The 17,502-nt window shown below is 34.8% G+C and overlaps 1 protein-coding gene across 11 annotated transcripts in view; it reads left to right on the top strand.

Annotated features, from left to right (window-relative positions):
* The window catches only part of LOC149552173 (putative RNA-dependent RNA polymerase 5), a 249,254-nt gene extending 232,914 nt beyond the window's left edge, over window positions 1-16,340 (top strand). For all 11 annotated transcript variants that reach the window (XM_089787677.1, XM_089787673.1, XM_089787675.1 and 8 more), the window contains 3 exons: window positions 14,987-15,140; window positions 15,248-15,414; window positions 15,583-16,340. In XM_089787677.1, the coding sequence (XP_089643803.1) occupies window positions 14,987-15,140; window positions 15,248-15,414; window positions 15,583-15,819 (558 nt within the window). In that variant the 3' untranslated portion in view covers window positions 15,820-16,340. The remainder of the gene's footprint in view (window positions 1-14,986; window positions 15,141-15,247; window positions 15,415-15,582) is intronic.
* Window positions 16,341-17,502: the final 1,162 nt, after the last annotated feature.

Raw genomic sequence — 17,502 nt, 5'->3', positions numbered from 1 at the left:
TCTTTCTATTAGGAAAAAGGTCATTTTCTGGATACTTGACCACTTTAAAAATGAGAAATATATTATTTTATAACCCAATGCCACATGGAGACACTTTTAGGATTCAAGCTAAGTTTAGTGGGTTATAAGGAGGTAGAAGACAAAGTTCGAAGGCATCATTGACATATTATATCTTGGATTTGTGTGTTGGGCTCTGATTGAGCTTTCAGCATTTGGGACGCCAAACCCACTTGCTTTGCCTGTTTGGGACGTAGCCCCCAAAACAGTGGTCTGAATTCTTGCAGTCAGAAGCATATTGGAGATTGTGCATTGTTTCTTCTGGGGAACACAGTACTGGGTCAGAGTTTTAGTTGGGGTTTGGGTATTTTACCCACGTGTGGGCACTTTGCAGCTGTATGGCCGTGCTTGACAGCCATCTACTTTTCCACGTACAACATTTGAGAGCTGGATTCTAGCCGTAGTTTCCTTCTGGGCTCATATTTCACCTTCACGCCTTTAGGTTGGCTTTATTCGTGGTTGTAATCATCTGGAGATTATTGTAAGTCTTCATTTGGTTACGTATTATGCGTATATTCAAAAAAACTGCTTGAAGTGACTTTGCTTTAAATGTATTTGGAATAAATTCTCAGAACCGGTTCATGTTATTGTACTTTTGTTATTACTTATTGAAAAATCATCAAAATTATAAAACAATCAAACCCTTCTGCAACTTCTGTCTAGCTCTGCAAGAAAATTTTAATACACCGGGAAAACAAATTTTAAAAATATAAAATTACAGCAGATCAGCAGAAGAGATCCATCAAGGATCTTTCAGAATGAGGAAAAACTTGATCATGTCGAGTTTTCAAATCACAACTGGATACTCATCATGGTGAATGTAGTGGTGTAGAATATAGAAATCCTCGATCCATGATCATCATCAAGTACAAGGCCTTTGCTAACAATCCACAGGACTGATTCATTTTGATCAATAGCATCAACTCTTTCTTCTTCTTCTTCTTTCATGTTTGTAGTTGGAGAGGATGTATTGTAGGAAATGTGTAATTACATGTAATACGATTTACATGTGTAAGGGCATGTAAGCCAATAATTTCTTTGGTTAGTTAGACCGGGTGAAAGTTGAGTTGCTCCCACTTTTCCTCCTTTTTCTCAACACCTTTATCTATATAAAGAAGTTCCCCCTCATTGTAAAAATCATTTTTTGTTGTATGCAAGAAAGCTCTGCTAGACTTGTGCAAGCATAACTTTGACTATGTATTACGAATTTGGGAGAAAAATGAATAAAAGAAGCAGTTGGACTCAAAGATTTGATTGGAAGCAATTGTGATAGAAAAAATTAGAAGCTTTGACTGTAATTTGTGCCTATTGTCTTTGATTCATGTTATTATTGTGTGTTCAATAATAGAGCATAGTGATTTAAGAAGCAATCGGAACGGTTGTAGCAATCCATAGACTAGAATCTTAGACTGTAGCTTGTATCACCATCTCAAATTCACGAAAAATAGTTAGGATTCCCTACTTTTGGAAGTCGTTGTGCCCTAATGGTAGAGGTTAGTCTTATAGAATAGGTTAGAATAGGACTTAGAGCCAAATTGTTATGCTTTCAGCTAGCCTTTGAGTTAGTGGTGGTTTATCGGTATCACTATTTACAACTTTAGATAGAAATGTAGTTGGAGGTTTCATCTTGCTTATTACTAGCTCCGCAGGTAAGCCGATTCTTTCTTGAAAGCTAAGAGGAAAGAATATTAGTAACACCCTTTACCCAATATCTCAACTTCCTGTTTACTTTGAGTTGATCCAAGGAACGGTGAGAAGGGGGAGCCTTTCCTTTAAAGTAGGAGAGACTATGTCTCACACGTTGTGGCTGGTCATTCTATTTTGCAATTGGATTTTACCCAAAACTGTCGGTTGCAAAATATCCACCCATGTAATAAACTCCCCTCAAAGTTTTATGATTAAAATGTTGTTTATGTGATATTAGGAATTTCGTCAAACAGTTTCCATGCAACCTGTTATGTCTGGTAATTACCAGAGTGCTAAAAAATAAAGTCAAATTGATTAAATATGATCCTCAACCTAGGTGAATCTTTGCATGATGATTACAAACATATTTTCTTGTTATTTAACAATAACAATCATATGGGAAATCTGCCACTATAAATGTAATACCCAGGAGTAATTTAAAAAGACATTAAACAACCATGTTACTCAACCAACTATCAATGCGATTAAACAATCCTACATCAATACAGCCCCTATTCCGCTTCCTGAAGCATCACACTCTAAAACGAAGGGCCTAGAAAAATCAGGAAGTGCTGGTACAAGACATGTACTCATCACTTGTTTCAATTTATCAAAGGCTGCCTTTAAATCTTCTGTTCAGTTGAATGCCCATTTCCATGTCAGATCAGTAAGGGGCGCTACTACTTGGGAGAACCCTCTGGCAAACCGTCGATAATAGGAACCGAGACCAAGGAACCCTCACAACTCAAACACATCTCTTGGTGGTGGCCAATCCAAGATTGCCTGTATCTTCTCCTGATGTACTTTAATTCCCTCGGCACCAATCACATGACCCAAGTAAAGAATCTCGGTTAACCCAATTTCACACTTAGACTCCTTTGCGAATAAAAAGTGTTCCTCCATGAGACTAAGGACCTCATCCAAGTGCTGCAAATGTTCTTCCCAAGTCTTGCTAAAATTTAATATGTCATCAAAGAAAACCAACCCACTCTTCCTTAGTGGTTTTTGAAAGATATGGTTCATGCATGACTGGAAAGTGGCTGGTGCATTAGTGAGCCCAATGGCATCACCAAAAACTCGTAATGTCCGTAGTGGCATCTGAAAGTTGTCTTATGCACATCCTCCTCTCAGACTTGTATCTGGTGGTATCCTGATCGTAGATCTATCTTAGAAAAATAAACTGTCCTATGAAGCTCTTCCAGTAACTCATCAATGCGAGGATTCAGATACCTGTTTTTAATAGTTCTTTTGTTTAAGGCGCGATAGTTTATACACATCTGAAGGGTGCGATTCTTCTTCTTAACCAACACCACTGAAGAAGCAAAGGGGCTAGAGTTGGGTTTGATATGTCCCATATCTAAAAGTTCCTTGATTGTCTTCTCTATCTCTTACTTGTAGTGCCTGGGGTGACGATAAGGAGTGGTAATGACGAGTTTGGCACCCTCTAGCTCAATGATATGCTCAAATCCTCTATCAGGTGGGATTCTCGGTGGTTTATCCTCAAACACCCTCCTATGCTTATCTAACACCATTTGAATGTCACAATGATACTGCTGCCCTATACCCTGTGTCTCCTTTGAAGAGATGAAACACTGTGTTGCCCATTCTATATCATCATGTTTCAAAATAGCTTCCATCTTGTGAGCTGAAATCACTTTGGGACCACTATTTGGTATGGCTCTAAGGATCACCAATCTATCATCCTATAAGAACTCTAATTGCATAGTCTCATCGTCAAATGTATATCTATGAAGAGTCCTCAACCATTGTCTTTCCAAAATAGCATCCAACCCATCCAAATCAACCACATAAAAATCAACCTCTAGAAGATACCTATCGAACTGTATCTGAAGACTGGCTACCTTCTCTGTGCACCTCAAAACTTCACCGCCAGCTACCTTAACATCAAACTCGGGTATGGCAACTGTCTGCAAACCCCTCATAGATAACATCCATGTACTGATAAAATTATGAGAGGCTCCTATATCCAAGAGACAAACAATATGCTGTCCTCTAACAACCCCTTTCACCCTGAAAGGATGACATGCTAGATCAGTAGAGAGGGTGGCTATAATAGGTGGCTGCTCCGTAGAAGGTTTTTTCTTCTTATCTTTACCAGGCTGTCCCTCAACTTCTTCTTCCTCGTTGTCCTCACTGTTATTTCCTTCCTATGGCTCTTCTTCCTCCTCCTCCTTGAAGTGGACCTCAACGAAGTGGATCTTGCCTTTTCCTAGGCATTTGTGGTTAGGAGTCCAAGGCTCCCTGCAAGTAAAACATAACTTCTTCCTCCTAAGTTCATTATGTGTCTCAAAATCCAATTTGGGGGTATTTGTTTTCTGCTGGTTTTTGTTCCCTTGAAAAGAAGTTGATCCTTTATAGGATTTCCTAGGAGGCTGCAACAATGACGAAGGTGAGTCCAAATCATGGGCTATCTCAATAGCATCATCCAAGGTGTTTGGTTTAAGGACTTTAACCAAACCCCTAAATCTATCCTACAACCCTTCTGTGAATAACATCATCTTACGTTGTTCAGACATATCCGGCACCATCACTGATATCCGCTGAAACTCATCTATATAGTGATCTGAGGTCCCACTCTGCCGTAATTGAGCCAAATCCCTATAGTAGACTTCAATGTCCTTCCTGTCAAAACGAGTAATCAGCTTTGAGCTGAAAGTCTCATATGAAGTGATGGGACCGTGATCCTGGGTGACTAGTCCATGATGCCACCAATCATAAGCTGCTCTCTCAAGATGCATTGTAGCATATCTAATGGCTTTCGTTTTTGACATGGATTTGAGTGTTAGGTAAGTATCTAGTTTATGAATCCATGCCCTGGCTGAAGTCTTACTGCTGCCATCAAAAGCGGGAAGAGTTAATTTATTCATAGTATGTTTCAGGTCCCTATTTTGCACTCTGGGCCTCCTATCCTGTTGTGGTCTCTTTGCTTCCCTCTTTTGGTTAATACACTGAACAAAAGTTAGATTTTGCTTGATTGGATCAGGAAATAGATGCCATTCATCATACATTGCCATAACCTTATCCGTCAACAAAGTTGTGGTTGCGGGTTGAGCTACTTCCTCTTCAGCATTATTTCCCACAAAAATGGGCATCAAAAGTCTATCTGTATTTCGGGTAGGAGCTCTTGTTGCATGGGGTGACCCTACTATGCTAGCACCTCCACTGTGGTGACTCAATGCTTCTCTATTTATTGGAGCTAACTGCTGCATGGCACCTGTAAGCTGCTGCAATGCTGTAGCAATGTTATTTTTCCCATCTCTAATAGCCCGTAAGGTCTCCATTACTTCCCTGTCCGATGCTTCTGCATTATGTGCCATTAGAGAAGTTGGCGCTTGTTCTTGAACCTATTCAACTCGAGTAGTTTGTTCAACCTGTACTTCTAGCCCAAAATTTATTTCCTCATCTACTAAATACTGTCTTCCACTACAAGATGTTTTGAAGATTCTGTTTGTTCTGGCTGAAGATGACGGAATTTATACTGTCTTTTACTCATTCCTGGCTGTCATTTTGTTTAATGAAGTCTGAAATTAATTATTTTCCCCACAAGTTGGCAGGATTTGTGGCTCTGATACCACTGTAATAAACTCCTCACAAAGTTTTATGATTAAAATGTTGTTTAAGTGATATTAGGAATTTCATCAAACAGTTTCCATGCAACCTGTTATGTTTGGTAATTACCGGAGTGCTAAGAAATAAAGTCAAATAGATTAAATATGATCTTCAACCCAAGTGAATCTTTGCAAGATGATTACAAACATTTTTTCTTGTTATTTAACAATAACCATCATATGAGAAATCTGCCACTATAAATGTAATACCTAGGAGTAATTCAAAAAGACATTAAACAACCATGTTACTGAACTGACTATCAATGTGATTAATGGTGAATGATTAGTGCAACCGTCCTACATACCCGACTAGCGCAAGCAGAATGAAAGTTATATTTTTTCTCTATGCATAGGAAAATCAACCCTGCAACTGGTATAAACTCTTCCAATACCCGACGTGACCTGGTACCCTTGCGTGCTCACATTGGTATGACGTGTTCGCTGGGGGGTTTGCTGACAACGTTCACGAAGGTGCACAATGCCCAAACAACCTGTTGTGCAGTAGTTTCTTCACCTTAGTATGCCCTACGTGTGTTCGGAAACCCGTCGCCCTTTGTGGTTACTCTCGCCTTTCCATACCCGTCTTGCGATATTGCTTGCCACTATGATTTGCAGGACTAGAAAACGACACTTCCTCCTATTGTAACTCCGCCCACTACACTCGCGTCCACTATTATTCGTCGTTTCCACAATTGGGAGGAATGGATAATTCCTTTAATGGAGTTTGCTTGTACCGAACTATAACTATCCTCTCTTTTTTTTTTCACTTTCACAGCATGGGGCTACATCTAGCTCTTAAAACTTGGATTTTGATTCCAAGGGGTTTCATCCCTGGAAACACCAGTCACATTCAAGCAACCAATAAATGATCAGAGCATTTAATTCAATCTCTTATGGTGTAAATCCCAATGTAAACTCCTCCTTTATAACCTCGAAGTGCGTCCAAACACAACAGAGTAAGAGATGTGGGATAAAACACAATTTCCTCCTATAGTCACTTAATGGAGTAAATGACTTAATAACATAGAGTAACTTTAATAAAATACTGGAATATATGAAATAAATCTCCAATGTGACTGGTAGACATCTTGTTAATTCATACCATTAGTCTGTCCGGATGTGGAAATAGATTAACCTGACACCAGGCACTAGAATTGAGAAGGGGACATGACAACCCAACAGAACCGAAGTTTGAAGTTAATTTTTTTTTATATCCATCCTTGGGTATTGTCTTCCTCAAACTTGTAGGATATGTTTATATTTTGACATTTTGTTATATGTAATGTCACAAATGTTGTTTTGTTAGAAATATCATAAGAAGTGTAGTGGGAATGAATTTTGTCAGTTAGGTGATTGAAATAATTTACATTGCCAATGCTCTTTAATGATAGTGAATTGCATTGAAATGATTATCATTTTGCAACAAAACGACAACATGGATGCAATCATCTATAACTTGTAAAGACAACCCTTGAGTTTTTCTGATTTTTAACTCATATAATTTATCATTTAATCTGGAAAATGAATGCATACTGCAGTCATAAATCTGATACTGTTTTTTTATACAAGTGCAATCATGCTCTTATGAGATTTTCAGATGGATAACATTCAAAATATGACATCATTTTGTGAAATTGCTTTCACAGAAATCATGATATGAATTACCTTTCTAAACATAATAAGGTGAACTTACACTAAGACCATTTTGAAGTTGGCACAATAAAGGGATGTGGTAATGTAGACACACTTGAATCTCCCTTCAAACATGAAGTACTTGATTAAATACAATTTAATATCATTTTGTGGGCGGCAGTAGTTGGGAGGTTCTACCTGTTGAAGCTATTTTAGTAATCCCCGACTATGAGTGACTAGATATAATCTCTGATCTTTCTTTTTGCATATTCTTTCTGCCTTGACGTTGTTGGTGTCTATCAATTAATTGTTTTGTGATATCAAATCAATGTCGCGAATTTTCACTTGCCTTGTTATTCAAGTTTGTGCAAATTTGGTTTGAGGATTAAGTTTGAAGCCATGCATTTAGTAAAAATAGGAGGCTATTGAATCCTTGCAAAAATGACCCATTATTCTTAATTTGGCATAATGTCTTCACAAGAGGAGGGCTCAATCTTGGCTTGGTCATGTCATGTGGCAGCATCTTCCTAAGTGTTCTTTAATTATATAGTTGATTAAAAGATTGAATTGGAATTAAGGTACCCAAAAATGCTTTAAAAGCCAACCATTTATATGATGGGAAGCATAATTATAAACAATGAATTGCTACAAGTCCATACTAATGAGTTGTTGCCTCCATAAACCATAGACCAAATCTATGTTAAAGCTTGTCTATTGTTTTTAACTTTTAGAATCTTTTGATAATATGATGTGGAGTTGAAAGAAAGCACTCACCAACAATACTCAATTACCTCTTTGCAACTTTCATAAATATAATATAACCGTCATGGAACTTACTAGCATTGAAATGGTCATCAACCAATCATGAGCACCAACAAGAGTTGATTAAATATTGATCAGGATTTCTTGTCAAAAAGTTTTGTGAAGCCTTGGAGAAATAAAACTTGCACATAATTCCAATTGTCACATTGATCTCCAACATGTCCAAAGTGGGGGAAGCTTTGGCCTTCTCTAATGAGACCATTATTAAATGTGTTGTCTTCTTTGAAGACGTGCATTTGTAGGAAATGCTGGCTTTGATGTCAAAGCCAGTTTTGTTGAAGAAAGGAGATTGTAGGAAATATGGTCATTGATGGAGATTGTTAAAAATATTGTTCTTGATGGCAAATATTGTTGATGTCAAATTTTGGGAGATTGTTTGTTATATTTACTCTTGCTTGAAGCCAACTTTTTGAAATTTATTACTTTGAAAGAGGTGTAATTGAAAGCTACTCATGGAATTGTATTATTATAATTAGAAAATATGGGCTGCACGAGGTTCTACATCATCATTGTAGTACGATCTCTCTCTCTCTCTCTCTCTCTCTATATATATATATATATATGATACTACTTCATATCCTATATTGTAGGAGTGTTGTTATATGTGGGTGATCCCACAATAATGGGTTCCACTTTTTGACCAATTTTGACACTGAAATCAATATTTTTGCAACAAACGTCACGTTCAAGTGACTATATCTCCAAAACTATAAATAATTTCAAGATGACATAAACTAGTGATTTTGAGTACTTTGTTTCTACTTTGTAACCATATTTTTTAATCTAAATTTTTTTTTATTTATGTCAATTTTTTTTATCTCCTCCGAAAAGTGGTACATAATAAAATTCAATATTTTAAAAAGTGACAGTCCGTTTGACACACAACTTTTTTTCTAGAAATGATAATGAAGTAATTCTTTTGATGTTAGATTTGTAACATCAATATCCAGAGGATGCATTCGATTTGATTTATTTTGGTTGAATATTGTATAGTTTATGAAGTTTTGAAGTGACATGAACCGTAATTCAAACATATGTTCCGTTTGACACAAATAATTTGAAGTCAATTTATTATAAACCTTTTTTTTTTTTTTTGAATAGAAAGGTATCTCAATAAGCCAGTTTTTCCATATTTATCAAAATTTTTTTGACCTAATTTACTAATTTTTCCGAGGTGTCAAAGTCGGTTGATGTTCAATCGGTAATGAACCTATAATGAGTTAAACTCATATTTGAAAGTCTTAATGATTAAATCATGTATTAAAATTATAATCATTGGAAAGCTTGCTCCGAGCAGCACATTTTGAAATTTTTTATTTTACAGTAGGAGATCATTCTCCTGCAATTATGGTAGTCAAAAGAACAAAAAAAAAAAATAAATGAAAAAAATGTTAAATTTTTTGTGATTTTGCATGTCTGTGCGAACATGGCGTTCGCGCGAACACGTTTACCATGTTCGTGTGAACGTATGTTCACGCAAACATGCAAATTATGTTTGCGCGAACATATTTATCACATATGTTTGCGTGAACATACGAAATATGTTCGTGCGAACATGATTAAAAAAAAGTTCGCGTGAACACAATAAGTGCGTTCGCGCGAACATATGGTAAACTCAATTTTTCATTTTGCAATTTTTTTCATTTTTGTTCGTCCCACTAAAGTGGAACCCATTATTGTGGGTTCACCCATGTCCTATAACTACTCTCTTTACATAGGCGAGTTGTTTTAACTATAGATGCAATAAGTTTTGTTTGGTGATAAATTACAATTCTTAATTGCTGTAATGTATCCTCGATATGTTGGCAATAAATGGGGATAAGTGGATTAAATATAGCTTACAGCTCCATAATAAGGTCTGACATCAAAAAAAGTGCCTATTTTGCATTTTTTAAATTGAATTTTGTTTTATAGGCCTAAAAATACCCTTCCAAGGTTTTGAAAGGTGATTTGCTGAAGAGATTTTTGAAACAAAATTGTATTCAAAGATTAGTTTTCATTTTTTCTGAAGTCACTTTATCTTCGCTATGTTGCATCTAGGTTTATAGAATTTCTATAATAGCATTTTGTAAGTATTCCAAATTTTTAGTGTAATGAAAAGGATCTAACACTGATTTTTAACAACTTTTTTAGAGTTGTTCATTATTTTCTCAAGAAGCTCATCTTTTCTTAAAAATTTCAAGTCCTGACACTTTTTTCTTGTGTTTTGTCAAGTTTCAACTACGTTTGAAATTATTTAAGCTAATCTAGTTTGTTTGCTAATTTTTAAAATGAAAATATAATATATTTATTTGTGGTCTCAACATGTATGTATAGGTTGAAATCTGATTGAAATGGCAAATAGAGATTCTTCCACAGCAAGGTCAGCTTCAAGGTTTGCGAGTGCCCCATTAGATGCGTTTGTATCTAGATATGCAAGCATACATCCTAAATAGGCTCAAGATGGAGCTTGGAAGTATGCCACTGAAGGATTTGAACCTAATTTTGTAATCTGCATGCATTGTGAAAAATTAGTTAGTGGAGGTCGCTTAAAATTCCACCTTGTAAGCATCTCAAAGCATGATATGAGGGTTTTTGACAAGACCTCAGAAAAAACAATAAGAGAAATGAGTGCTTTTCATGTTGTCGAAGAAGGGAAAAAATTGCAAAGGAAAAAGGAATTAAACTCTAAGAGTGTAGGCATTGCTGAGTCTCAAGGTGTTTCACTCAACCTTGACAAAGAAGAAGCAACACTTGAAGGCATAGTGAGCTCTCTTCATGACCCACCGTCCCCTCGGGCCATAGATAGATTTTTTGTGCACAGAAACACACCTAGAGAAAAACCATAATTGAAGGGAATTGGATAGAATAGGGATGTGTATCGACAAGTAGACATTGCTTGTACTCAATTTTGCTACTTAAACATACCTTTCTATTTTACAAAAAATCCATAGAAGCTTAGGTTGGTTCTTGCAATTACTGTGGTGGGAAAATGCTACAAGATACTTTCTTGTGCAGACTTGGGTGGGAGGTTAGTTCACTTGTTTTAGTTTATAGGAAGGTAGAAAAAACACCAACTAGTCCACTTGATTTGGATGACATAGATCCTTGCTGTGATCAAACTTAACAAGAGAAACCTTCATTGTTTATAGAGGATGACATCTATGATATGGAGAGTCAGGCTATGGAGGAGGGTAGTTTCGTAGTGGAATATGATGACATTGAGGAGGATGAGGAGTCATTACTAGAACTTGCACCATCTACATCTAGAATGAAGGTCGAGTCACAACCGTTTTTGTAGATGGAGGAGGCACAACCAGAGTGGGCTTTTATGACTAGACCCACTTCCCCTTCCATAGTTATAATTGGAATTGTTGGGAGGTGGAAGATGAAAATGTAAACTATTTTGATACTATTCTTGCATTTCCTTATAGTTTTACAAATATAGTTTTTTATTTTAATTTTACTTGACTATCAAGTTACTAACCACTGGCATTCCACATGGAGATGTCATTTTGTATTCCATTTGCATTTTTAGATATATCCATACTCAGTTTGTTTCTTTTGACTACTCATTTATTGGCATACTAGATGCATTTTGTCGAGTTTTGCCAAAAAATACATTTCAAATTAAATTTAAGCAACTTTTTAAGTTGTTGAGTAATCACTCATTTTTTTCTGACTTTGTTTTAGGCCTTGGCGATAAGTTGTCGAGCATGAGTTATCCAACTATGGTTCTAACTACTCGTAAATTATTTGAGATGTAATAATAACTCACTTTTATTTTAGCATATTATTATTCTAACCCATGTGATCAATAATTCCCAATACCCCTTAATGTGAAAAGGGGGAGAAAGGTAATCACGCTTGGAACCAAAATGTATGTCTATGCATACTTTTAGGTCTGCATACTGCTGTTGGGATGTTGCTGCACATGAACACTTATATATGATAACTTATCTCACTTCCACTTCTTTTGAACTTATCACTGGCCGACCATATTTCCAAGAAGTTTGACAATTAGAGGATCTTTGTACTTAGTTGCTCGATTATACAACTGTTTAGAGTATAGACAATGTTTGTATTCTCCATACTGTTCTATGGATATAATGCAAGCTCGTACCCCAAATAAAATATCAGTAAGAAAATTGGATCTCTGAGTTTGTAGTACTTCTGTCAATTTGCTAACAAAAGAAAAATGATGAATCTAGCCAATAGGATGGCAGGTGGTTGGGACATCCATTAACTTATTTTATTTCTCCGATTGCAGACTAGTTACATACATTAACTTCCATATTTCTCTATGTTTTTTCATTATGTTTTTTCATTAACTTCTTTCCACAGGCTGGCAGGAAAGATGCTTTGATACCACTTGTAATATCCCGTTTAGGGGATTTACTCATTTGCATTCTTATTTGTATCCGTTTTTATAATAATTAATATGATATCCCCTAGTCTATTATTTGCTCTCCTATTTATATATGTTATTACTAGTGAATGGTCATGGATGGTTGCATCCCTTCAAATAATAATTAACCTAGTTGTTATGGTTAAGGTTTAATAATGATTATTAACATATATTTAATAATATACATCAATATATATTATATATGTATAACATTTATTAATTATTTAAATTTTTATATTTGTAGTGTATCCTTGGGCTTATGGATAATATAAGCCATTTGGATAACATGATAACGTTGTCACATTCATTTAGTACCATCCTTATTTATTATATATACCATAAGATACTTATATTAGTAGATATATATTGTAATATTATTATATTAGTAAATAATGATATATTATCATTATATTTAAATATATAAATAATATATTAGATGATTTTATATCATATATTTATCTATATAAATATATTAAATTAATAGAATATTATTATAAAACCTAGTCTAAAACTGGGGACATCACATAGCAATCGTATGAAATAAATATATTAATATAGATAGACGAAGTAAAATATTTACTCCATCTATAATCAGAGTCTATAATATATAGTTTGGACCAACCACAATTGAAGAAATATACAGATAAAGTGACATGAAGATATTCATACAGAAACAAAAATAAGACAGAGACATGCACCGAAAAAGGCAAGTTTCAAAGGATGTAACAAATACGTGTGAAGGTGAATCAATAGATTTGTTGTCAAAAAGATGTTTATACTATGCACATCGTAAGCCTTATAAAACCAATATTCATAACCAATGATAAGAATACGGCTGAAGAAAACAATGTGTTAGAAATGAATATATCTAAGCTCTTTCGTCATTTTCAATAAAAATGTAATGTTAATCAGATAGTGATCTGAAAGCAGAGGTTTAATATGTGCAGTCAACCTACGGTTCAATGATGGCAAAAGACTGAGCAACCAAAGTAATATAAGAAAGAATGATAATCTATTGTATTGCAGACTTCCTGTTAGACCAGTGGCAAAGAAGAAAACTCGAAAATCTGAATACAGCCATGTGAACAACTCAAGGTTCAAAAGCCAAATACATCGCATTCGATAAATTCATCTGTTAGTAAAGATGGTCTACAACAACAATGGTCAAAGATGAAAAAGACTGTGGAATAGCAACGAGATAAATATACACATATTGTCAAAGCAAATAGAGCGACGTTGGAGGGCTGCAAATGCAAAATACCTTAAAACAGTGATATATGACAGAATAATAATAAGAGGCTATTTTATTCAGTCAGTAGCGAATTAATATAGTAGAAGATCACGATGAGAGGTGTAATTAGTTGAAGTCATTATAAGGGCAACGGTGACATTGACGGAGTCCCCCAGTGAAAATAAGTTTACGATAAAAGAAGAGTCTAATGCAGCGATTCATTGCATCTTTGTTCCGCCAGTTTTTGGAAAATTGGAAATGAGCGATAAGATGTGGAAAATTGGAAACGGTGATAGAATGAAATATACGCAGGAATTATAAGATGTGGAACAGAAAAATCCCTGGTCGGAAAATAACAAGGAAGTTAGTGCAGATATTTTTGGAAATACGAATATATTGAAGACGGCGAAGTATTTGAGTCTTCAGCAACGGCCCGATAAAATAAGAGAAGTTTTAATTCCCTACAGCAGTGACTTAGAAGTTCAGAGACTGCAAACAATATTGAACAGCAGTCAAAATGAATGTAGAAACAAACAAGTTCTGGTCAGTTGTAAATATATTTCAATCCATGTCATTGATTTGGAAGACTGAGTATGCTGTTTGGGAAGTCAATAAAACCTAGTCAGTATTTAAAAGGTCGATTTGGCATTCAAATGATTAGAATGATATGAATTGATAAACCTGTGCGAGCATAGGAAAAAGGTTATTAATTTGAAACCAAGCGACAGCCTTTAAAAGTTAGTAAGCTATAAAATAAGAAAGCCTCATTAGATAAAAAATCAGAATCATAGTTGAAGAAGTTGGAGTCAAAAATGATTCGATCTGTGTAAATTTTTAAAAATCTTGAAAAGAAAATCAGCAATCATTTAGCAAATTTATCAAATATTTAAAAAAAAAATTGTTTAAAATGTTCTTCAAAAACACATATATACTATTTTGTAGAACATGCATATGATTTCCATTATATATAACTGAATATTTGAGTTTAATTCATACCATACAGAAATAAATGAAATCAACCTCTAATAGCAACCTTTCATATCAATTGAAAACACAAATCATTTTGGGTGCAATCGCTGGTTGCATTTGCCAATGTAGGAATTGACCTTTTTAAATAAGTTTGTTACATCTATTTTAGTCATTTGAATTTTGTTTACAGCACTTGTATTTTGACACTTTTTGCAACTATGCTTTTAGTTAAATTTGAAAATAAAATAAAAAGAACAGAAAATCTAATTGCCTTATACGGACTCATTATACATCTTCTTATTACTAGCGGACAAAATGCACATGGTTGATGTTACAATTGCACTATAGTTTCAGTAATAGGGAAGCTAAGGAGAAGCTGAGAGTTAGTTTTTGGGTTTCACATACCTTCTGTTATTTAGTAGTGCTTTGTGTCATTCTGTTTACAAACACTTATTCTTTCGCTTTGGATAAATTGCCTGCTATTCTTTGCTTTAGATACCTACATTTATGGTTGCTACTGTCTAAGGTATATTTGCTCCTGATTAGCTACTGCTTATTTTGTTGTGCAAGCAGGTGAATGTCCCGAGAGAATTAGTTTCTGAGAAAAAACCTCACTTCCTGAACAAGGAGCGCCAGGATAATAGCATGACTCGTTATTACAAGTCATCTTCAGTATTAGGGAAGATCTATGACTTGGCAGTTTCAGATATTCATTCCCGATCAGATGGTATGGTTATCACTTAAAGTTCTCTTTGATAGTTTCAATGATGTTCGATTCCTTGGAATGCTACATTGTGGAAAAACTGAGAATCCTACTTGTATTAAATTCTATAGAAATATGGACCATTCCTTGCTTCTTGGACACCAATGCTGCCAAGTTCAAAGCTGGATGGAAAGAACATTATGATCACTACAGATCTGAAATGACCAAGGCATTGAAAGCTGATAATCGATTAAAATGCAGAGAAAATGCAACTGCTGTTATACAATATTATAAGCAGGTGAACAACTCAAACTTTGATAACTTTAAATATTTTAATGTTAGCATTGATATAATCCAGATTATTAGATTTAGAGCTTACTAAAAATAGGTCTAGCATGTTTAGTTCTATGGATGTGATCTGTTTTACATTCTCGAATGCTAACTAGTCTTCTCGCTTTTCCTACAGATTCTATATGGTGCAACGACCCTGACGGATTCTCCAAAACCCAAACAACAAATCCATTTGGAGGCATCTGCAATCTATCAAGTTGTTTATGAACATGCACAACAGGCAAAGGAAATCCAAAAATGCCTTTTTGCATGGAGAGTGGCTGGTGAAGCTCTTTGTGAGATGTTTCTAGAAAATCATAAGCAAGAACACATTCTTGTTTCACCTTCTATATTGTATGAAAATATTTCTTGATGTCACTACCAAATTGTTTAGTGATGTCCCCAGATGCGTCAGTTGTCAATCCAGGGAAGGTGAATTTGACAGATTGGGATGGTATGGTTGAGCAATTCCACGATGATTTTCTAAGTGATTTTAGTTGGACCGAAAGAATAAGTGTTTATGTACAATTCTCAACCGAAACATTGGCAGCTCATCCATTGACCGATATCAGACTCGGGCCAATTCTTAAAAACATTTTGTAGATTTTGATAAAGGCCTAACATGGAAGAATGCTTCAGTATGCCACAAATAAGGCATGCACACCCTTCCCCATACATTCTGTAAGACCCTTCCTCGTATGTATTTATTTAAATATGAATTTCTTTGTTAAATTCTTTATAGGAAATTTGAATGGATATATAAGTGCAACAAGGCAATGGTATGGGTAAACAATGTTGTTCTTACTAGAAACCATGTAGAGGACATTGTGATAAACTATGACTATCTTATGTATAATAATTATGATGATGGATATGAATTAATGTTTTATGGTTTAGGTGTCCTAATGGAAATTGAGATTAGTTGATACATTCATGTTTTGATACTTCGTGGTTTGAGACTTACTACATTATTTGACTGTTTAAACATTGAGTTGTACTAAGGATGATATGAGATGTTTTACATTAAGTTGCTAATTATGGTACCTTGATGATTAGGTTATATGCATTCAATTAGTTTAGCATGCTCTATTGATGATGTTTATGATGATTAGGTATATGCATGCCTAATAATGATTATTCTTTTATTTTAATTCGAATTGATGAATATGTTATGTTATATTGATTATGCAATTAGCAGTGATTGTGCAAAAATGAGAAAGGTTATTTAAATAAAAGTTTAAATGTTTTGATCAATGTAATTATGCAAATTTGGTTTAAATATATGAATGTGATGTTATCGAACTATTGATATTTGAATTGAGTGTGCAAGATAATTAACCATAGAATTAATCAAAGAATTAGTAATTGACCTTATGTGCAAATTCTAAGACTAAGGTGTAATCCAATAAAGTGATTTAAATGTTTAATTTGTATTATAATCTGAATGTGTATCATTATGTATTTAGGGACATGTGAAATATTATGTAAAAGTGTATCTTATGGTGTCACTTGACACTCGTTATATGCATATGTGCCAACATGTCAATTTAGGCTTAGCGGAGTAACCCCCTAATCTAAGGTTGTTTAGTTAGTAACCCTAATTAGTTTTCCTTAATTAAGTTTTAGTGAAAATGTTACATCCTTATGGTTTTTTAAGATCAAATATTTCAAGCCACTTGTATAGGTTCTAAAATGATCCTAGAGGCAAAAGTTAATGTAATTCAAGTGCTCAAGTGGTATGTGTATGGGTTAGAAACATTTTCTACCCTTTTAAAACTTCCTAGTAACATTTATGACTTAAAATATCACATTTTTTTTTCCTTTGTGCAAAAGTGGACTATCTCCATAAAATTACCCAAGTTTTCACTCCTCTAAAAGGTTGTCTTTATGATAGGGGCAAGTGGGAAGGCCATAGGAGGCTTAGAGTCAAGATTGGAATATTAATATTTTGGGCGAGTGAGATTATAAGCTATTTAGAGTCACTTTGAAGAGTTGAATGTTCATCCATTCTCTAAATTTAGAGAAGTCATCTTAGAGTTTGAGGAAGAAAATAATT

Source organism: Cupressus sempervirens, chromosome 6 (assembly GCF_028749045.1).
Source record: "Cupressus sempervirens isolate cs-2001-9-10 chromosome 6, ASM2874904v1, whole genome shotgun sequence".
Lineage (NCBI taxonomy): Eukaryota > Viridiplantae > Streptophyta > Pinopsida > Cupressales > Cupressaceae > Cupressus > Cupressus sempervirens.
This window is presented reverse-complemented; position numbering and strand designations above follow the sequence as displayed.